The following is a 22,990-nucleotide window of genomic DNA, read 5'->3' on the forward strand; positions in this document are numbered from 1 at the left end:
CAAAGAGAAAGTAACAATAATTCCACCAAAGGAAAGATTTGTAGTCAAAGTGTTATCTTAGCTGAGTCCTGAATGACATGTAAAAGCTCATCAGGAAAAAGAACCCGGAAGAACCTAGAGAAGGTACCTGGCAGGGAGCTGGTAGTTGTCAGGAGAAATACAGAGCATGATCCTTCCCCTAGAGAACTGACAGTCTCAGAAGAAGGGCAAGACAGCAAATCACTTAAAAACCAGAGGCCCAGGTGCCACTTGCATAAAAATTAACAGAGGGACATTGGGCTGCAGAAATAAACAACAATGTCAGCGAGACACTCAAGAAAAGGAGCCAAAGAAGTGGCAGGAAATGTAGGGAAAGTGAGTCCAATTCAGAAAGGGCTCACAGGACCACCCAACGGTTCTGTCAACATTGCACCTGCCCTTAACCGCCATGCAAGGTTTCCAGAAATCCTACCCTCCACCACCAGCTCCCACCAACAGACCACACCAGTACCTTGCCAAGAATTCCAAGATCACTCTGACAGGTACATCAACTGTGTTATCTGTCTCTCAAAATTCCTAACATTTCTCCCCGTAACATATACTCAAAATCTAAGGTAAATTTTAATATGCTTGAAAAGTAATGTGTTGGGCGACTACAGAGGAGCTACACTCTGAATTTCCTGTTGTTGCTTTTCTCTCTGCTCCTCCCCACTTCCGAAACTGTGATAGAAGGGCAGATTATACTCCTTCCTCTCCGAATTGGCCACTCATTCTCATCCTTCTCTACCCAAATCCGAATATCCCCTTCTCCCCAAAACCAAAACAGCCAAAATAGAACAGAAGATGCTTCAGGGCCAGTTTCTCCCCTGCTCCAGTTTACCCTCACCTGTCCTCCCCTTGTCACATGAAAGTTACCTTCCCTTTGCTTCTCAAAAAAAAATCCACCATTACTGCCTGGGAGCCCCTAAAAAAATGCAAGTGGGCATGACCTGGTGCTAATTCCAAAATAAAAACAATATTTAAAATATAGTAAATGTTTAGTAAATGTTAGGCACAGTTTTATTCATGTAATCTACACATCAACCCTAAAAAGCAGTACTGTTGTTTTCTCAGCTGAAGGGGAGATCAGTAACAACATCAAGTTCACACAACTAGTGAACAAAGGAGACAAGATCTGAACCCAAGATGTCTCATTCTGAAGTCCACACTACTATTACTGCACATCAATATAAACTTAGAATTACCTCCATCACTTATTTCTCTTTGTCTACATCTGTAGAGAGTGACCTTTCGAGCAATGGTTTACTGTCCTCATTCTAACTCTTCCCTCTGTAGGGAGAGACCCAAGGTCGCCAGGGTTCCCCATACCTTCCCCAGAATGAAGACTGTTAGCAGAGGTGCCATCAAGAACAACTCAAAGTATATCTGGCCAAGTGCCCAGATCCTGGAAGCTGGCCAAATGAGAAAGGGAAGAGTCGTGCTCCATCATTTTTCCCAGCATCTCTCTCCCTAATTCTTTTTAATTACAGTGGTCAATACTCGAGTTTCAATGAATATGAGTTTATACAGTGAAGCAAAAGCTACCATTAAAAATATATCCACTAACAAACTGTTTGCTTATAAAATGAGTTTCTACATAGACTGGCATCTATCTCTTCAATGTAAATTTTAAACTGAATCCCAGCAAAAGAAGAACATTTTCATGAAGCCAATAAAATCATTATAAGAGAAGTGCTCAAATGAAACACAAAGACACCAACTTATGATGATCTAACGCAGGTACATAAATTTTAAACATGAAAAATTAAAAATTGTATAAGAATTATGCATATCTTAAAACAATGATTTCACATGGAAGGGTTAAGACAGAGTTCTCAGGTATTTTTGCAAAAACAAACAAGAATACCCAGCACTTGATTTTACCCTATTTCTTCTTATAATTAGCTCAAGATAATTACCTACATTTTGTCATCTATAGACTAGAACATTTAATTTTCATATTTTCTAGTTTCACTCTTAAGATAAAATCCCAAATTTGGGGTACTTTTTTAGCCCTGTAATAATTTATGTAGATATCTTCCTTCTTCCATTACACTTTGGGTCCCATCCTTACACACAGAAGCAGTGTAACAAATACTTTATAAGTTGAAGTAAAATCAACAGGAAATATCACACCATAATGCCTTAATGTCTAATACCTAAGTTATCAGTAAGCAGGTATTAAATTATGAACAAATAATAACGAGAATGGGAAAGAGAATAGATGTCTGTAAGAATGAGTTCTGGGACCAGCATGAGGAGAATGAGCTGAGGTGGGGGCGGAGGGAGAGATAAAGCCAAAGAAAGGCCGGGGTCCTTCATTTCAGCTGCTATCCAGGGTGCACCTCAGCCATGACTTACAAAGTTGTCTACTTGCCAGAGCCCGTCAATATTGCTCCAGCTCCTCCCAAATCAAGCCTAGTTGGCATCCTGCAGAGATCCCTGGCACGTTTTTAAAAAACTATATTAATTTGAGAGAGAGAGAGAGAGAGACATCAATTTGTTGTTCCACTTATTTATGCATTCATTGGTTGCTTCTTGTAAGTGCTACAACCAGAGATTGAACCCACAACCTTGGAGAATTGGGACAACACTCCAACCAACTGAGCTACCCAACCAGGGCCCTGGCACTTTTGACAGGAGACTTCTAGTTATGCTTGCCTCTGTCCGTAATTATGACTACCACACTCACTTGGTGCCAAACACCAAGTTAAGTGCTATCCATTCTACTTCCAAAATATTCATGCTTTCTAATTTTTCCCCTTCCACCTCACCTCTGGATTAACCTTTGGGAGGGGGGGGTTATATTTTTGAAATAAGAATTCAATAAAAAGACCCAGCAGTTGATTATACTCTCTTTGTTCTCAGCATGAGCTCATAGTTAAATGATAACGGGAATCCCTTAAAGACTCAGAATTTAGTATGAAGATTCTGACTTTACGTGGAAGAAACCATTGTAAGCCCCAAATGACTAGGAAAATTTTAATTCAGTAGTTCAAATTTCTAACCACTCTACAAATACACTCTCATGAATAGTTGTGGAGGACTGAAAAAAAAAGTTTAATTCAGTTACAAACAAATGAATGTCAATGTTTAACATATATACTACTTACCTATTGCTGCTATAAAAAATCACCACAAACTTAATGGCTAAATCAACATAAATTTATTATCTTGCAGTACTGGAGGTCAGGAGTTTAAAATTAATCTCATTAGGCTAAAATCTAGATGACTGTAAGGCTACGTCCCTTCTGGAGGTACTAGGGCAAAATCTATTTTCTTGCTTTTTATAGCTTCTAGAGACTGCCTACATGCCTTGGCTCATGACCACCTTCCAATTTCAAAGTCAGAATGACCAATCTAGTCTTTCTCATTGTACCACATTGTATCACACTGACACTGACTCTTCCACCTCCCTCCTCCATATTTAAAGGACCCTGTAATTACATGGGCTCCATCCAAATAATCCAAGATAATCTCCATATTTTAAAGTCAGCTGATAACAAACTCAATTTTTTCTGCAACCTTCATCTCCCCCCACCCTCCCCATTGCCACACAACATATTTATAGGTTCTGAGGATTCAGTACGTGGACAGTTGGAGGACCATTATTCAGCCTACCAGTCTGGCCTTTACCCCCAAAGATTCACTTCCACCCCACATGCAAAATACATTCACTCTATCCAAGTCCCCAGAAGTCTCAACCCATTAGATATCAACTCAAAGTTTAAATCTGGTCTCTAAGTTCTTATCAATTCAAAAGGCCCAAATTTCATCATCTAAATTGGGTATAAATAAGGCTTTGGGTATAATCCCTTCTGAGGCACAATTCCTCTCTGTGAAACTCAAGAAACAAGTTATCTTCCCCCAAAATAGAATGGTGGGATAGACATAGGGTAAGTTGTAGACATTGCCATTCAAAAAAGGGAAAAAATAGAAGTTAGAAAAATTAGACACTGGACCCATGCAATTTTGAAAACCAGCCAGGAAAACTGCATTTGGTTTCAAAGTCCAGGAATAATCTTCTGTGATTCTTGTCTCTACCTTCTGGGCTCTTGGCTCTGCCTTCTGGATTCTCAGTTCTGCCCTCTGATTCAGTGTTATTTTTTAGTACAGGTGGCACATGCTTGCAGTTGAGTACGTAAATCAGCCTGTTTCTTGCTCGTAGAATTGTTGGAATCTAACAACCTTTTTTATTATATCCCCTCATTTCCCCTTTCAGGAAGAGCCAGGAGTGTTTTGCTGATATAATATTCTCGAGAACCTTGTGGGTCTCCCACGTGTGTCATGGAGATTTCCTCCACTAGAAAAGAGCCTCTCTGTCAGAATGACTACAATCAATAAATCAACAAACAAGTGCTGATGAGGATGTGGAGAAAAGGGCACGCTCGTGCACTGTTGGAGAGAATGTAGATGGGTGCAGCAACTGTGGAAAGCAGTATGGGGTTACTTCAAAAAATTAAAAATGGAACTGCCTTATAACTCAGCAATTCCACTTCTGGGAATTGATCCAAAGAAAGCCAAAACACCAATCAGAAAGAATATATGCACCTCTATGTTCATTGCAGTGTTATTTACAATAGCCAAGATCTGGAAGCAGCCCAAGTGTCCATCAGTAAATGAGTGGATAAAAAAGCTGTGGTACATTTACCAAATGGAATACTACTCAGCCATAAAAAAGAAGGAAGTCTTACCCTTTGCGACAGCATGGATCTGGAGAGCATTGTGCTAAATGAAATAAACCAAAGAAAGACAAGTGCCATATGATCTCACTAATATGTGGAATCTAATCAACAAAATGAACTAACATGACTCATAGGTAGAGAACAGATGACAACTGTCGGGGGCCAGGAGGAGAGATTGAGCAAAAAGAGAGAGAAAACTCATGGGCACAGACGATAGTGTGGTGACTGCCAGGGGAAGGGGGGATGTGGGGAGAGGTGGATGAGGGCACAGGGGGCATAAATGGTGATGGACAAAGACTTGATTTGGGCTGGTGAACGTACAATACAGTGTACAAATGCTGTGTTGTAGAATTGTGCACTTGAAACCTGTAAACTTTTGTTAACCAGTGCCACCCAATAAATTCACTAAAAAGAAAAGAAAAAAAAAAGAGGCTCCTCTACAGACAATTCCTGGATAAATCCATCTCTATTACTGGCTTCTGCTGAGATATTTGAGGTAATCCATGAGCCGCAGGTTCAATTTCTTAAAAGAGCCCTCTATGTGACTAAATATTTTGACCTTATTTCTGAGGTACTAGCAAAAGGATTTCCACCTACACCATTAGCTTCCTCTCTAGGGCAGGCTCTCCTGACAGTGAGTCTTCTAACTTTAGCATCTTTTCAATCTGGATAGGCTGAGAATTTCTCAAATATCAATTCTGGTTCCTTAACATTTCTTCCCCCAATTTATCTCTTTCCTCACACATTTTACTATGAGCAGAAAAAAAACACCTTCAAAACTCTGCATATGTATCAGTTCAGCTAAATATCTAAATTCATTGTTTACAAGTTTGCTTTCCACATAACCTCAAAACACAATTCAGCTAAGTTTTCTGCCATTATCTAACAAGGATTCCCTTCCAATAACATGTTCCTCATGACTATCTGAGCCTTCACTGGCAGTGCCTTTAATGTTCATATTTCTATCAATAGTCTGTTCATGATAATTTAGGTATTCTCTAAGGCAGCGGTTCTCAACCTGTGGGTCATGACCATCGGAAAACACATACAGTATATCAGATATTTACATTACAATTCATAACAGTAGCAAAATTACAGTTATGAAGTAGCAACGAAAATAATTTTATGGTTGGGGGCCACCACAACATGAGGAACTGTATTAAAGGGTCGCGGCATTAGGAAAGTTGAGAACCACTGCTAAGGTGACTTCGTTTTTTCTCTACCATACTGTTCATTTTCTTCTGAGTCTTCACCAATATCCATATTTTTCTAGTAAGAATCTATTTCATAAAATATAGGCTTTTTCTATCATGTTCTAGCCTATGCCAAATGTCCAAACTCCAAGCCACTTCCACATTTTTAGGTATTTCTTACAGCTGCCCGCCATTTCCATGTATCAAAATCTGTACTGGCCTCCTATTATTCCTATAACAAATCACCACAAACTTAGTGGCTTGAATCAATACACACTTATCTCACAGTTCTGGAGATCAGAAGTTTAAAGTGAATCTCACTGGGCTAAAATCAAGGTGTTCAGCAGTGCTGTGTTCCTTCCGGACACTCTAAGGGGAAATCCATCTTCTTGCCTTTTCCAGCTTCTCAGACTGCCCACATTCTGTGGCCTATGGCCCACTTTTATCTTCAAAGCCAGCAATGGCGGGTGTGGTCATTCTCTCATTGCATCCCTCTTCTATCTCCTCTTCCAGGTTTAAAGGATCTTTGTGGTTACCTGATACCTACCCAGATATTCCTGGATAGTTTCCTTATCCTAAGGTCAGCTGGTTAGCAACCTTAATCCTCTGAGCAACCTTAATTCCACACTGACATGTAACATGACATTTCTCCAGTTTCCAGGATTAGGATGTGCACATATTTGAGGGACCATTATTCTGCCCACCCTAATATATCTCTGTATAATGACAATTTTTATTACTCTATATAAAGATGACCTAGCATGTAACCTGGTCCCTGATTTCTTCATTTGCTTCATTTCATATCACAACCCATATGTTTCCACTACTTTTGATTTCTTCCTTTTTCTCAAATGCGCCGTGCTTATTCCAGAATTTCTGCTCATGCTATTTCATTGCCTTTGTTACTCTTCCTCTCTGAATCTCCACAGATCCCCTTTCCAGATTACTTTTATTTATCCTTCAGCTATCTGCTTAAATTACTCTTCTTCAAAGACTGGATCCTGTGATTCCCTACATGGAAATGTAGAGTCCCATTACACCCTTTTATGGGACTTCATATCATTTTTACTTTTATTTTACTTCATATCATTTTTCTTAATGATGATCAAATTATCTGTGTGCTTGTTTGTGTAATGACTATCTCAAGCCACTATGAAAACAAAGTTCTCACTTCTTCATTTGTTATATGCCTAACACGTAGAAGAATAGTAATTATACAACAAAATTTATTTGGATGAATGGACAGGTCTCCTTTAATCAACATAACAGCATCAATTTTATAATTGAGGATAAAAACTCAGAGAAATTAAGTAATTTCACCGTAGTAAAACAGGAAATGAGATTCCACTTGGGTCAGTCTGGTTTCTGAGTCTGTCTCTTAGTTATTGTGTTATTTTATTATATTGGGGACAATAAGTATTATCCCTAAATCCATATGGGCTCATTAACCATCATACTGAAGACAAATATTGTCGCTCACTTTCCTTAATGCAGTTACCTTTGTCAATGGCCCACCACCAAATGCCCAATTTCACTCGTTTTCATATATTGGCATAAGAGTTGACTTGTGAACATATTTTCTTTTGAATGCATATGTAATAAAGTATAACTATCAAGTAATAGTAGATTCATATTGCACAACAAGTTACAAAAATTATTTATAGTTTCAAAAAGTACTGAATTACAGTCCTAGCCAGTGTGGGTAAGTGGTTAGAGCAGTGATGGCGAACCTATGGCACGCATGTCAGAGGTGACACGTGAACTCATTTTTTAGTTGATTTTTCTTTGTTAAATGGCATTTAAATATATAAAATAAATATCAAAAGTATAAGTCTTTGTTTTACTATGGTTGCAAATATCAAAAAATTTCTATATGTGACACAGCACCAGAGTTAAGTTAGGGTTTTTCAAAATGCTGACACGCCGAGCTCAAAAGGTTCACCATCAATGGGTTAGAGCATTGGCCCATGCCCCTAAGGGTCACAGGTTCAATCCCTGCCCTGGTGGGGGTGCGTGTGGAAGGCAACCAATGGATGTGTCTCTCTCACATCAATGTTTCCCTCTCTCTTCTCTCTCCCTTCTCTCTCTCTCTCTCCCCCTCCCTCCTTTCATTCCACTCTTTCTAAAAATAAATGGAAAAAATATCCTCAGGTGAGAATTAACAGAAAACAAACAAAAAGTACTGAATTGCAAGAATCTTAAAAATTGCTAAAGAGAATAATGAAGTAGGCAGAAGGAGAAGCAATATTTAATGAGAAAAAATCACTGGGAAACTATACATTGAAATTATTTTAAAGCTAAGAACAAAAGAAAACAGTTACACCACTGCAGGAAAAATTTGATGGCTCAAAATCTGTTTCACCTATTTAAAACATATCTGATAACTCAAAGTAACTTATCTGATAGGTTTATTTGAAATCTGAGGACATCTCACAGGTTTTGTAATTTGTTACTATTCTTGCTATGCCATTTTACACACTATACAAAAAGATCTGCAGCACTCGCAATTGACTATAAATTGAATCCGTAAAATCTTCAGAGTCTGAAAGCTTTTGTCTCTCTAAAATCCACAGAATCCCAGTGAAGCAGTAGGAGGGAGTCAGAACTGATTTCTTACAAATAGTTTCCACATTCTAATAACAGGAAAAAAAAAATCTTTCCAAAGTAACTATGGAGTAAGGCCAAAGGTCTACCTGCTGTCTATTTCAGAATCTAAATCTCAGAATAAAAGAAATCAGTAGAATACAATCAATACATCAGGAATACATGCCTACTGAGAACATAGCAGGCAGCAAATACTTGCTGATTGATTGGCTATATGAAATAAAGTTCATCATTTGGCAGGAAATGAAATTTTACCTCTTCAAATCTCATACACAGTATTTGTTAGGCATTTACTCTAAATCAGAGATTTTCAAATGGTGTGCCACAGAGTACACTGGTGTGCCACAAAAATTTTTAAACCATACCTAACTTTTTAGTCTGGGGCACTCACCTCTTTTCCCTTAGACTGTCAAATTTAAAAAAAAAAAATTAAAGACAACAGCCAACACAACAATAACCATCTGGTGTGAATGAATCAAAATTGTACCTACTCTTTTTATTAGGTCAGCAAAGAATATATTTTCGGTGTGGTGCAGAATTTTAGTAGTTAGTTTATGTGTGCCATGAAATGAAAAAGGTTGAAAATTGCTGCTCTAAATATTGGACTTGGTACCAACAAGGAAACAAAAATAGCCAATTCATCAATGTGCACTGTATATAGTTACTATGAACAATTAAAAGAACATATATTTCATGAGATTTATGTATTTGCAATATAATGCCAAACTTGAAGAGCTGGCAATCTAAATAAAAATGAATAGTAAACATTCCTTTAAAAAATGAATCATGATTGAAATAAATAAATAAATGAATCATGAAAAGACATTGATCTCTTGTAACTATTTCTTAGAAATTGTCTAATTGTCTAGCATGAGGACATAAAATGCCCAGTCCTGGAGGTTTGTATTTGCAACAGCTCAGACACTCTTCAGAAGAAAGTATGAAGAACACTAATATAATTTAAAGCAGTGGTTCTCAACCTTCTGGCCCTTTAAATACAGTTCCTCATGTTGTGACCCAACCATAAAATTATTTTCGTTGCTACTTCATAACTGTAATGTTGCCACTGTTATGAATCATAATGTAAATATCTAATATGCAGGATGGTCTTAGGCGACCCCTGTGAAAGGGTCCTTCGACCGCCAAAGGGGTCGCGACCCACAGGTTGAGAACCGCTGATAAATTTTAAAGGCCCTTTGAAAAATTTAAGGCACTTAAAGACCTCTTTTTAATAGGAGCTTTAGCTTCTGTAAAGCTCCCCAGTTACACAAATAAGCAGTCCTGAAATAACTTTCTATTGTGTTCACAAGAATTTAAAAGCAGTCATAAAAAAAAAAGAAAGAAAGGAAAAGGAAAAGAAGCTTAACCCTAATGACACTTCTATTTTACTCTGAATTTTTCTAACAGTCTGGTTTTATTTCCTTTATTAGATTTAGTCATTATTTTTAAATGATATAATATACCCCAATCCAAAAAAAAGACCTTTAAGTAATAAAAATAAATAGTAAAATATAATTTTATCATATTTGTCACAGAAACATTTAGTGCGCTCACCCTAATGAAAAAAATTTACATTTTTATTTCTTGTACAAGTAAACTTGTTTTAAATAAATGCAACACATGTCAATTTCCTCCTCCTTCAACTATAAGCTTTGGTGTTACTGTCCATGGTGACACTTACTGGCTGTATCAGGCAATAGCACCACCACAGAAACACGGGGGGTTTTTTATGCCTATTTCTTGGTGGCAGATTTGCTGAAGTGGTTTTATTTTGCATATCTAACTCTTTAGGAATTATGAGTTACACTTCTTTTGAAGTCACGGCACCAAAATCACAAAAGAAAAAATCTAGGTGGGGTGAGGAAGGGAGAAGACACTTTAGTCAGCCCACCAGATATGTTACACCAAACTCCATTTCTCCTTTGCCTTCATCTCTCCTTCACCATCTGAAACTAATCTTTCTGAATGTGGTTAGCCACCTTTTAGAAACTCTTATTACAGCATCTTTCCACAAATCCAGCAATGGTCTAAAGCTTTAGTAAATTAAATTAAAGTCCGAGGCTTGATGCATTGGAATTTGCTTCTGACTATACAACACAATTAAATAGAGTTTAAATGTAGACACTTGTGCCAATGCCTCGTAACTTCAAAAAAAAGTTTTAAAATCCTAAGTATACAAGTAATGGTGATGCCGGTATACTTTTGAATTAGCACACATTTGAAATATTTTCCAAGTAATTGTTAAGAAATAGTATTCCCTGTCTCTTGTCATTGATGAAGAAGGAAAAATCATGATCTTCCAATGAGGAATCGTGTCCCAGATATATTGTTTGTGATGCACAATAGATAAAGCTACTGGGCGGTATTCATGTTTCCAGAAAGCTACCCACATGAAGAAATTCCTCCCAACCAGGCACCATTGTACCTGAAACTTTCAGAGAGCAGTGTCTTAACTACGATTAAGCTATCCTCCTTCCTACCTAAATCAATTTTACCCAAATGAGGCATTTGTGTTATAATTCATTGTTCCCCAGACTCTAAAATCTACCATCTGCCATTGGAGTTTCTGTACAGTAATTAAGGCACTATCCATTAGAACTGGCAAGAGTACAAAGTAAGGGGGGGGGGGGGCGGGGGGCGAGAAAAACCAAGCCATTTAAAAAGAGATGGAAGGTGTGTGTATTTCACACTGACCCCTCCACATCTCAGCTCAGATCCTATCGCCCATGAGGCGGCACAGAGGAGTGGTCAGGCCACTCCCGGGCTTATCTGAACTAAACCTGCACAAGGATTCAGCAAGCTCTTCATACCTTGAAAGAGAAAGGCTTTCGTCCCATTATGCAGCCCGGGGACCTGGCGCACTCCGGTCGTGGACTCCCCAAGTTCTAACTCTGTTAAGACGTCAATCTGTAGGGAAGGGTCCACACCAAGCCCCCAAACTGGTGGCAGTGGGAGTGGGAGGAGGAAAGAAAGAGAAAGCTCCATCAAAATGCATGCCTCTTCCTCCAGGGCAGCAAAGAACCGCGTCTGGGCAACAACATTGGGAACTGGGGAGAGGCGGCTCCCTCCTGGCCGCGCGGAGAGCCTTACCTGAGACCAGCAGCCACGCTTTAAATAGCGGAGCACCCCGTCCCATTTCCCTGACCTACTTCAAACCCCTCTGGGTGCAAAGTTCCCCTGGGGCCCTCAGACCCTGGACTAGGGGTGTGACCTGCCCTTCCGTCTCCAAGACAAGCACAGTCCAAAGCCGCCCCCTCTGCCAGGCTTCCCACTCCAGACCTACTTGGGGTGGAGGAAAAGCGAGGCGTCTGTCCCCAGTCAACTGGGGCCAACCCTTCCCCCCGCCCAGCGCTGGGGCCACTCACCTGCTCCGAGACCCAGGATCAAACAGAAGGTTCTCAGTAAGACCCGAGACTCCATGGCGTGGATCTGCTCAGTCCATCGTCCCCCTCTTAATAAAAATAAAAATAAAAATTGAAGCGGTCCTTGGAATCAAGCGGGAAAATAGCGTTTGTCTCTCCTGCCGCTGCCTCGGATTTACAGATTAGTAGGATTAGTACGGTTTGGTTGCCTAAAACAGAAAAGGGAGGACCCCCTGGCACGTGAAGAACTTGGACCCTCCAAGCTCACACCGTTCCCACACGCAGCGCCCAGGCAGCGGGCCGGCTGGGAGGGGGCCCAGAGGAGGGGGAGACTTGCCCGGAGGCTGCTTTGCGGGGAAATTAGCTCCTGAGCCGGAATAAAGGCAGCAGAAGGCACGCACACCCGGAAGGAGGGAGGCGGCCCCCCAAAAAGCCTAGGATGGGGCAGCCCCGCACCCGCCCGTCTTCCCAGCGCCCAAACCTGTTGTAAAGACAGAGACAATGGAGAGAGCACAGAAGACGCTCGGCAGAGAGACAGCTCCTCTGGGGAGGGCGGGGCGGGACCTCGGAGGCGGGGAGAGGAGGAGGAGGGAGGGACCGCCGAGGGCGAGGCCCGGCGCTGTGCGTCCCTCTCCCGCACCCGGCTCCTAGGTTTCCAAGAGCCATCTAGCCAGCCCCAGAGTGGCTGCAGCTCCCTCCCTCCTCCCTTACTCCCTGGCTGACCTGGGCAAAGCCAGCCTCCTCTCCGGATGGAAAGATCTACATGCAAGGTGCTAAGTTGATGGGTGGTCTTTCCTCTTACCCCTTGATTTCGGGCGCGTGTCTTGAAAGACAGAGAGAAAGGACCAACAGCACAGCGGGCAAGACTAGAAGAAGACACGCTCGCCCGCCCTTTGGGCAAAGGAAAGAAAAGCCCACGAAGGATCTTGCGCGGGGCTCCGGAGCAGCCCGGGGCGCTGCAGAGAGGACTCCCTCTCAGGGGCGTGCAGAGGAGGGCTGCCAACGCACGCTAGAGGGAGACTGGCGGAGATGGGTGGCAAGCCTAGGAAGCCCTGGGAGCCCTGGAGGGGAGGATCCGTGCCAGGGGCGGGGCGCTGGAGAGCTTCCCAGGTGCGGAGAGAACCAGGAAGAACTTAGCCAGGAACTGCTGGACAGCTCCGGGACCTCGTGCGCCCCCTCGCCAAGCAGCAGGGAGACCAGGGCTCTAGTTCTCCAGGACAAGCACCTGGCAGGAGGCAAGGGCAGCAGGGACAGTGTGTCTGCCCACCAGAAAAGGAATAGACAATATATGATAGATAGATAGATAGATAGATAGATAGATAGATAGATAGATAGATAGATAGATAGATGATAGATAGATAAATGATAGATGATAGATAGATAGATAGACAGACATAGACATAGACATAGACATAGACATAGACATAGACATAGACATAGACATAGACATAGACATAGACATAGACATAGACATAGACATAGACATAGACATAGACATAGACATAGACATAGACATAGACATAGACATAGACATAGACATAGACATAGACATAGACATAGACATAGACATAGACATAGACATTGACATAGACATAGACATAGACATAGACATAGACATAAAAATATGGATGGACTAGAGAAAGAGAGAAACCTGAACCTGGGAAAGAGAGAAAAGCCTCCCCCCACCCCGCCGCCCCACTGTTGATCATATTCATGAATGCTCTCTACCCATCCTTTCACCATACATGCCAGAACCATAACAGTGAGATCATTTAAGATCTAATTCTCAGCAGGCAAAAGTATATTCAAGGTCGATGGCATATAATACTTTCAACATAGCCCTAAAATTTTGAGGTGAATTTGAATAATGATCTTCAACTCCCATATTGAAAATGTTATGTTTCAAAGCGATTAAAATGTTAATCTATACAAGTTCAACTGAGTTTCTTAACTTTCCATCCATACAGGTAGATTCTGAGTTCTCCAACAGGATCCTAACTAGTTGGTTACCAGAATACCTCCTGGTTAGGGTTAGGCTCCTTCTCAGCAAAGTGTACTATAGTATACTATAATGAGATGAGTGGGACATTTTTGGCTTTGCCCTTGGAATTTTTAGGGGGGAAAAAAACAGGATCTAGAAGCTTTTCCAAGTTAATTTTTAATTATCTCTCCATATCAACTGTTCCATTTAATTCTATTTCTAATTTTGTGAACTTTGAGAAATATTTCAATACTTACATATTAAAATATTTTTGTATGAATCTTCCTACATTTGCAAAGCTATACAAAATAAAAATAATATAATTGAATTGAATTAATTCAAAGAACAATATTCATCAGGGAATTAAAGATCTTTAGGATTACATCTAAAATATTGAATTGCAATAAGAATCTACAAACGTTCCATAAAATACATTTTAAATAATCCCATTACCTAAAACTCTATTGGAAGATAAAATGAGATAGAAAAGTACATATACTGATACATACATATCTACATGTAAAAGTTCTTCTAACCTGCTTTTACTCTACCAAATCATAGAATCTGGGGTACCCTCAATCTCTCTGACTCGCACATATGACATGCTGAAATCTGGTGGTTTGTAAGCTTGTCATTAGTATCCCCACACACACACACACACACTTTTGCTCCCTCTAGAAGAGTGGTATTTTGTACCCAAAATTATTCAGCTTAACCTGCTACTGTAATAATATGATACTAGTGGCCCAGTGCACAGATTCATGCACATTGAAAGGAAATGAATTAGAAGAAATATTTTAATATCGCTATTCGCCCTTTCTCTATAATAGAAATGTCAACCAAATTCACGATCGACAATGACAGATTGAAACACATGCATGTGATTGGTGCAAGCGAGAGCTTTATATGTATCGTGCATGCGCAAGTCAATTTAGCCTTTTATAGATATAGAATAAACTTGCTTGATTAGACCTGCTTTCTGATGTAAAACTTTTCCAGCCCAGTGAAGCAGCCCAACTTCTCTTTCAGGTAATTGTCAGCAACACAGCAGTAAATATCAACACAAAACAGATTATTATTGTAGATCATGCAGGGAAAACAAAGGGTAAAATATTTAATTGCTGCAGTGTTTGACTATATTCTGCATAGTGAGAAAAACTGAAGTCACTTTCAAGGTCCACCATTTCTTACTTCTTTTCAGTCAGGTCAAGTTTCTAAACTTTCTAAATCTCCGTTTTCCGGCTAATGAAAAGGAAATAGGATTCCACCGAGTCTCCTACCTACCTACTCCAGGACTTCTGTGAGGATCAAATGAGATGAAGCACAGAAAAATGCTTCACAGACATTTGGTTAATGTGTGACATGTTTCCACCTGGCTATAAAGCAAGTCGTGTTCCTGGGCTGAAGAAACTGCAAGGAGGCTAGTCGTCACTAGGGAGAGGAAGCCGGGCATTGCTACGTGAAGGCATTATCTGGCAGCCACAGCCACCATTTCCGCATTTGGGCCACATTTTGTGCCATGGGGTCTTGGCAGTGTAGGCTGCCATTTGGTGTGCTGTCACTTCGAGTGGTGGCAGGGCCTGTGTCCCACTTGGGGAAAGCTGAATGTTGCTTTGTCAGTGCCAGGTCCACACTGCCATTTCTCTGTAAATGTCAAGTGCACATCATGGCAATTCCTGCATTGAGCATCTGCCCCCTGGTGGTCAGTGCGTTTTATAGCAACCAGTCAGACAGTGGGAGGGACACTTAGCATATTAGCCTTTTATATATATAGATATGGAAACCATTAAAATATGAGTACATAGAGAGTTGTTTCTATAAAAGTAAAATGCAAAGCTTTGGAAAACCATACTACAGGTTAATCATTGTATTAGTTAGGGCAGAGGTTCTTCACCTGGGAGGGGTTTTCAACCTTAGAGCTATTGATATTTTTAACTTGGGTAGTTCTTTATTAGGACTGTCCTGTGCCATGTAGGATGATTAATGGCACCCCTGGTCTCTACCCACTAAATGCTAGTATTTTTAGTATTTCATTTTATCTATACATCTTTTAACTATATCTTTTTATATAACTTTTAAATTAGTGTTCTAAGACTGACAGCTGTCAGAGGGGAGAGGGGTTAGGAGCTGGATGAAAAAAGGTAAAGAGTTTAAGCATATGCACAACAGTGTGGTGATAGCCAGAGGGAAATGGGGCTGGGGGTAGGTGGAGGTGGGCAAAGGGGAGTGGGAAATGAGGATGGAAAAAAACTTTGCTTGGGGCAAGGGGCACATGATGCAGTGTGCACATGATGTTTGATTGAGTTTTACATTGGAAACCCATATGGATTTGTGAACCAATGTCACCCAAAATAATGCAATAAAAATAAACTAAATTTAGATTTCTCTAGCTACAAAAATAAAATAAAAATGGTGTTCTAGGGAAAACAATAAATTACTTAACTTTTCACCATCTACTAGAATCCCATATATGTTACCCCCACTTCAATTGAAATACAAAAACTTTACAACCATATTGGTACCTTTATCGCATCCCTTCATGTTGTGATTGTCTTATGTGTAAAATCAACATACACTCGAACTTCCTTTAGACAATGTGAAAATTTTTGCTTGCAATCATTATGGTGGGAATAATAATGTCTTCCTCCTCTTCCCTGACCCGCCCCCCCACAAAAAAAAATACATGTCCATGTCCTAATCCCTACAATTTGTGAATGTTATTTTAAGTGGCAAGAGAGATTTAAGGTTGCAAATAGACTTAAGACTGCTAGTGAGGTGACCTTAAAATAGAGAGATTATCCTGGATTCCCTGGGTGTGTCCAGTCTAGTCACAGAGGTTATCAAATGTGGAAGATGGAGGCAGAGAGAAGTTGAGAGTAGTTTAATAAGAGAAGAATTTGTCCCGCCTATGAAGATAGAGGAATATAGGAAGGTTAAGAGCCAAGGTATAGGAGCAGCACTTAGAAGCTAAAAATTACAAGGAAAAGGATTCTTCCCTGCAGCCTCCAGAAGAAACACAGCCTTGCCAATACCGTGATTTTAGCCCAGTGAGGTCCACTTTAGACTCCTAAACTATAAGATAATAAATTGTTACAAAACTATAAGATAATTTTTTGTTGTCTTAATCCACTAAATTTGTGGTGGTTTGCTCAATATTCACATGAAAATAATATAATTACTAACCACATAATAAAGAGGTCATTGAAAATGGTAGACTCTATGATCCTGACTAGCTCCCCTTCTACCATAAATACATATCAAAGCTAAATAAAATGTTCAAGAATTTTTTATTCATATATGAGTTTTGAATTTTAAAAAAATAAAGAAAGAAAATCCTCAGGTGCTAAGGGGATAAAGAGCTAGTTGGAGATTGGTGAAGAAAGGAGTGGCTGATGCAATGATTAAGAGAGGGTAGGACATAGGATTTCAGACTCAATAGGGACACTAAGACAATAGGGTAGGATTCTAATGTCCACACAAGAACTAGAAACAATGAATTATGGCCAAAGCAGAAGATGTGAAGATGTTACTGATTCCTCTAATAAAAAGAGGAATCTTTGAAGAATTATACTACCCAAATTAAGAAACTTTAAAATTTTTGCACATTGGCCTAAGAAGTGACAAAAATGCTTGCCAGCTACATGTGACCATAGGTGGGTTTCAGACTCAATAGGGACACTAAGACAATAGGGTGGGATTCTAATGTCCACACAAGAACTAGAAACAGTGAATTATGGCCAAAGCAGAAGATGTGAAGATGTTACTGATTCCTCTAATAAAAAGAGGAATCTTTGAAGAATTATACTACCCAAATTAAGAAACTTTAAAATTTTTGCACATTGGCCTAAGAAGTGACAAAAATGCTTGCCAGCTACATGTGACCATAGGTGGGAAACATCTATAATAAATGTTGAATCCCAAGCCTTGCTACTTGCCACTTGCAGATACAAGATCCAAAATTATACTCCTCACTGGTATAGAAATTCTAAAATCAGAAAGTAGCATAAAATTCCCAGAATCTCCTGAAGAAGAAAATATAAAAGTCCTATTCAGGGACCGTCCACAATCTCTGGAATAAAAGAGGAAATTTTCTTTTGAGAATAAGAATACAATAAAATAATCTATATATATAAAAGCCTAAGCAACCGAATAACCGAATGACCAGTCGACTGGTTGCTATGACATGCACTGACCACCTGGTGGTCAGTGCACTCCCACAGCAGGAGTGCTAATCAGCTGACTGAACCATCCCAGCGATGCTCCAACCCAGCAGCCACGCACTCCCTCAGTAGCCCTGCAGGTCCAATCTCTGAAGAACGGGCCAGGCACCAATGGACCAACACCGCTGGCACGATCCTGACAGTGCCACCAGCCTCCTGGAAGTCGACCTCAGGCACCGCAGTCACTTCCCCTCCCTAGACGCTCCACAAGGAAGAACCAATATAAAAGTGACTGCCAGGTGGCTCCCAACAATGGGTGCAAACATCAGCGGGAAGGATCCGGATCCCAAGCCTTGGCAAGAGTGTCCCACCTTCTGCCTGGAGGGCTGATCGTGTCCCTGCCCCACCTCCATCCCCTTCTGGACCAGTGCCAGATGCAGGGCTCATGGCTGGCAAGTGTCACGAGGCAGCAGCAGGCTCAGTGGGCCTGGATAAGCGGGAGCAGCAGGCAGGAACAGCAGGTGGCATTGGACTGCTGGTTTTGGCCCAATCCCCACAGGCCACGCCAAGGAACCCCACCCATGCACGAATTTGTGCACCGGGCCTCTAGTAATAATAAATTGCATTAAAATAAAATAACATGAAAGATAGGAACACACAGAGAAAATGAGAATTGGTATGAATTCTCATAAACTCAGAATCATAATTTTATTACTCAATAAATGTGGTTAAAAGTATAAAATAGCCTAATCCCCACAGGCCACGCCAAGGGACCCCACCCATGCACGAATTTGTGCACCGGGCCTCTAGTAATAATAAATTGCATTAAAATAAAATAACATGAAAGATAGGAACACACAGAGAAAATGAGAATTGGTATGAATTCTCATAAACTCAGAATCATAATTTTATTACTCAATAAATGTGGTTAAAAGTATAAAATATATCTAAATAATCAGAGTTATTTTAGAGGATAGAAAATAACAGTATTGTTGAGAAAAGATTAAGCAGATTGCAAAAGAAAGCAAATAGAACTTCTAAAAATAAAAATATATTGAAAAACAATATTGATAAAACCTATTGCTATAATAAGCAGAAGATAAAATGGAACTAAAATTAGTGAACAAAAATATCTGAGAAAAATGAGATCTGAGAATATTATGGAAAATTTGGCAAAAATAATAAAAAAGGAAAACATGAATAAAATATGAATATTAAAATTAGAAAACCCAACACACAACTACTTATAGATATGGAATAAAAGACTAGAGAAAATGGAAGCATACAGTATTATAGGAAATATTAAACAAATAAGACCTAAAAGCTTTCAAAATTTAAAGAATGTCATGATTTTCTAATTCTTACTAAGATAGAATAAGCATATTCCACTCTCTTTCTCCCACTGAATACTATTAAACCTGACAGATAAATGGACTTCTTAAAATTAAATAGTAGCAGACAAAGAGAGAAAGAAGACTAGAGTTTGAAGTATCACTATATTAGCAGTGAGTACTTCTAAGAAATAGACCATGACCCAATGGTATGTTTTATTGAGTTTAGAGAGAAAGGAAGGGGGCGAGAGAAAAACATCCATGTGAGAAACATCGGTCAGTTGCTTCCCATACACACCCCAACTGGAGAATGAGCCTGCAACCTAGGTATGTGCCCTGATCAGGAATCTAACTGGCAACCTTTTGGTGCACAGGATGATGCTCCAACCAACTGAGCCACACTGGTCAGGGCTCCATGTCCTTTTAAAAAATGTGTTTTTATTGATTTCCTAAAGGAAGGGATATATATATATAATCAATGATGAGAGAGTGTCATTGATTGGCTGTCTCTTGCAAACCCCTTATCAGGGATCAAACCTGTAACTCAGACATGAGCCCTGACTGGGAATCGAACCATGACCTCCTGGTTCATGGGTCAACACTCTATCACTGAGCCACACTGGTCAAGTTCCATGTCCTTTCTTATGATATTGAAGTTCTCACTAAGTTCATCTACTCTACTCCTAAGTTCATTGAGCATCCTTCTAACCTGTATTTTGAATTCTGCATCTAATAGATGGCTTATCTCATTTCGTTTAGTTGTTTTCCTGGAGTTTTGTACTGTTCTTTGGGACACATTTATTTGTCTCCTCATTTTGACTGCCCCCCTGCATTTGTTCTATGAATTAGGTAGAGCTTCTACATCTCCCAGGCTTGGTAGAATGGCCTAATGTAGTAGGTGTTGTGCAGGGTCCTTTGGCACAGCCTCACCGATCACCTGAGCTGGGCACTTCTGGTGCACCCCCTGCATGAGCTATGTACACACTCCTGTTGTACTTGAGTCTTGATTGCTGTTGGCAATTCAATGGGAGGGATTTACTCCCAGGCTTATTGGCTGTGAGGACCAGCTGCAAGCACCGTGGAGAATCAGCTGGGCAGGGGCTGACCCCACAGAGCTGGACTTACTTTAACAGGGCTCTGGTGTGCTGAGTCCAACCTTGAGTGTGTCCCTTGTGGAGGAGGTAGGGTAGTGCTTCCACATGGTCTGATGCTTTCCACTGGGTGTGCTGGCTCTGGGGCCTCCCAAAAGGTGGAAGCCAAGATCAGCATCCCCTGTACCCTGCCCAAGGTCACCCAGCATGAGCTACAAAGGAATCTGCAGATGGCTGCTACTTGTGCTAGGCCTATTGATGCCCAGGTGAGGACAAGCTGCAAACCAAGGCAGGTTTCTGCTTGTGCCAGGCCTGGGGCCTCTTAGTGAGAGGTATGGGGCATGCCAAGGCTAGATGCTGCTTGTTTGAGAGATTTTAGGAAAGGTCAAATCATGAATCAAGACAGGCTGTTTGTATGGAAAAGCCATTGAAAACAGTTTGGGTTGGTCCTGTAAGTTGGTGAGGCAGGGTCTCGGGGAATCATCAGAACAGGGGGGACAATGTTAGCCAGATTGATAGAGACTCAGATATGATGTTTGATTGCCAGATCTGTGGGGCAAGGGCCCAGAAAAGGAACAATGGCTTCTTCCATCACTTCTCTCTGGGAGAAAGCTACTCCTCCAGCTCTTGGCCTCATGCCAGACTACTCAGTTTCTTTCTGTATGTCTCTGGTAAGTGGGAGAAGAAAATTTACCTAACAAAGGTGACTTTCCTTCCAAGGCACACTCATCTTCACTTGTTGACAATAGAAGGTAAAAGAGATGCCCATTTGGGACATGGGAGTAGGATAGGTTACAATCAACATTCTTTATAGCCTCCATACACTTTGAACTGCTCACAAAACTCAACTGAAACTCTCTAAGAAAATAAGAGAAGTGTTGCTTCAAACACAGTTCTAAAGGCAACATGGCAAAAAGAAGCAAGCTTGGAACTTGGTCACGAGCTCTGGGTCAAGTCTCTGTACCACCTCTTTCCTGAGCTTGATACAACCACCCAGCACCTGTTATCAGACTAGCATCACAATAAAACCTATCTACCACAGGGCCGCCAAGGCTCAAGTACTCTTCAAAAAGTGCCATGCAGTATACAAATGCTAGTTCTTCCTGTTGCTGTCACATTCAACTGTGCTACATCAGGGTTGGCCTGTTTCTGTCATTCCCCTTGTGATGTAGTTACCATAGTGCAAAATGATGGTAATTGAAACCATTCCATAGGAAAAGGCAAGGGAAAGAGAACTGAAAATGTGAATATAAGTAACTAACTAGCACTGATATACCTGAAACTAATGTTATATGTCAATTATACCTCAACAACAACAAAAAAACAACAACAACACAATAGCTCTGTTAATTAGTGAGCTTTATTGGTTAATCCTATATAATAAAAGAGAAACATGCAAATTAACCATCACTCTGTCACTCCGCTACTCTGCTACACCCACCAGCCAATCAGAATGACTATGCAAATTAACCCAACAAAGATGGCGGTTAATATGCATTTGCAGGTGCGGAGCAAAGACTGAAGACGACTGAAGATGGTGGCGGTCACGGAGGGGAGCAAAGACTGAAGATGACTGAAGATGGTGGCGGTCACGGAGCTGGAGGGAGCAGGAGGCTTGGGTTGCTCCCGGCGACTCTCCGGCCCTGGACTCCGCTCAAGGAGGGGCTGGAGGCCTGGGTCGCCGGGGGCAATCCAGGCTTCCAGCCAACCCTGGCCTTTGCTCGAGGAGCTGGAAAAATAAAAAGAAAAAGGAGGGACTGGGAGCAGCCAGAACGGAGAAGCCAAGCCTCGCTGCTGCGGCTGGACCAATGGCCTGGGTCCCGGGTGCTGGAGGAAAATCGGTGCTGGCAGCCAGGGGAAGGAAGGCCTATTGCGCGAATCTTTGTGCAATGGGCCACTAGTATATATATGGTGTTCTGAGCACAGGACTGATTTACTGGATTATCAAATGTTATCAGGCTCCAAAAGCCATGAGTCATAGGTTTAAAAACTTATCCCACCATGCAGCCTTATTTTTAACTGCCAATAGACAAGCAGAGTGAACACTGACTGCTCTTGTCAGGAGCTGCAGTACTCAGTGTTCAACTGAACAGAATGAAGTGTTCACGTGGACCCAGCCCATCTGCCAGCTTCTGGCCTTGCTTAAGGTTTTCTATTATAATACAGAGCTTTGTCTAACATTAAGAGTCAAAGTAACCCTCCCCAGAAAAGCTAAAGGCCAGTATATTCTCAGTAATATCCAGAAACCAGTTTTACTTATATCCGATATCTCCCTTCATCCTGTAAACTTAACTCTAGACATGGTAAATACAGAAGTCATTAAAAATTCCATTTTCAAAGGAAGATTTTTATTTGATTCTGCCTCCGCTATCATCAAAAATAATTTTCTTTTTCTAAGGCTACACCTAGCCCACACCTGAAAGGAAATTTATTATGGTCAGGCCTCGAGACACAATAATTCAAATTCTTTCCTGACTCACCACACAAATCTTGCTAGTGCTTAGCTACTGACATTAGAATCTTTATTTTGATGGACATGTAGTTTCTAGACAGAAAGTCCATACC

At 40.8% G+C, this 22,990-nt stretch overlaps 1 protein-coding gene across 4 annotated transcripts in view; it reads right to left on the reverse strand.

Moving 5' to 3' along the window:
- The window catches only part of NELL2 (neural EGFL like 2), a 369,972-nt gene that overhangs the window by 323,994 nt on the left and 22,988 nt on the right, over nucleotides 1-22,990 (reverse strand). The window contains exons 1-3 of one of the 4 annotated variants that reach the window (XM_005881706.2): nucleotides 12,665-12,803; nucleotides 11,866-11,951; nucleotides 11,311-11,439 (exon numbers count right to left, since the gene is read on the reverse strand). In XM_005881706.2, the coding sequence (XP_005881768.1) occupies nucleotides 11,311-11,439; nucleotides 11,866-11,920 (184 nt within the window). In that variant the 5' untranslated portion in view covers nucleotides 11,921-11,951; nucleotides 12,665-12,803. Of the gene's footprint in view, nucleotides 1-11,310; nucleotides 11,440-11,865; nucleotides 11,952-12,343; nucleotides 12,516-12,585; nucleotides 12,604-12,664; nucleotides 12,804-22,990 lie in introns of those variants that run through there. The other 3 variants (XM_014529575.1, XM_005881707.2, XM_005881704.2) reach the window with 3 other exon arrangements.

Source organism: Myotis brandtii, unplaced genomic scaffold (genome assembly GCF_000412655.1).
Source record: "Myotis brandtii unplaced genomic scaffold, ASM41265v1 scaffold686, whole genome shotgun sequence".
Classification (NCBI taxonomy): Eukaryota; Metazoa; Chordata; class Mammalia; order Chiroptera; family Vespertilionidae; genus Myotis; species Myotis brandtii.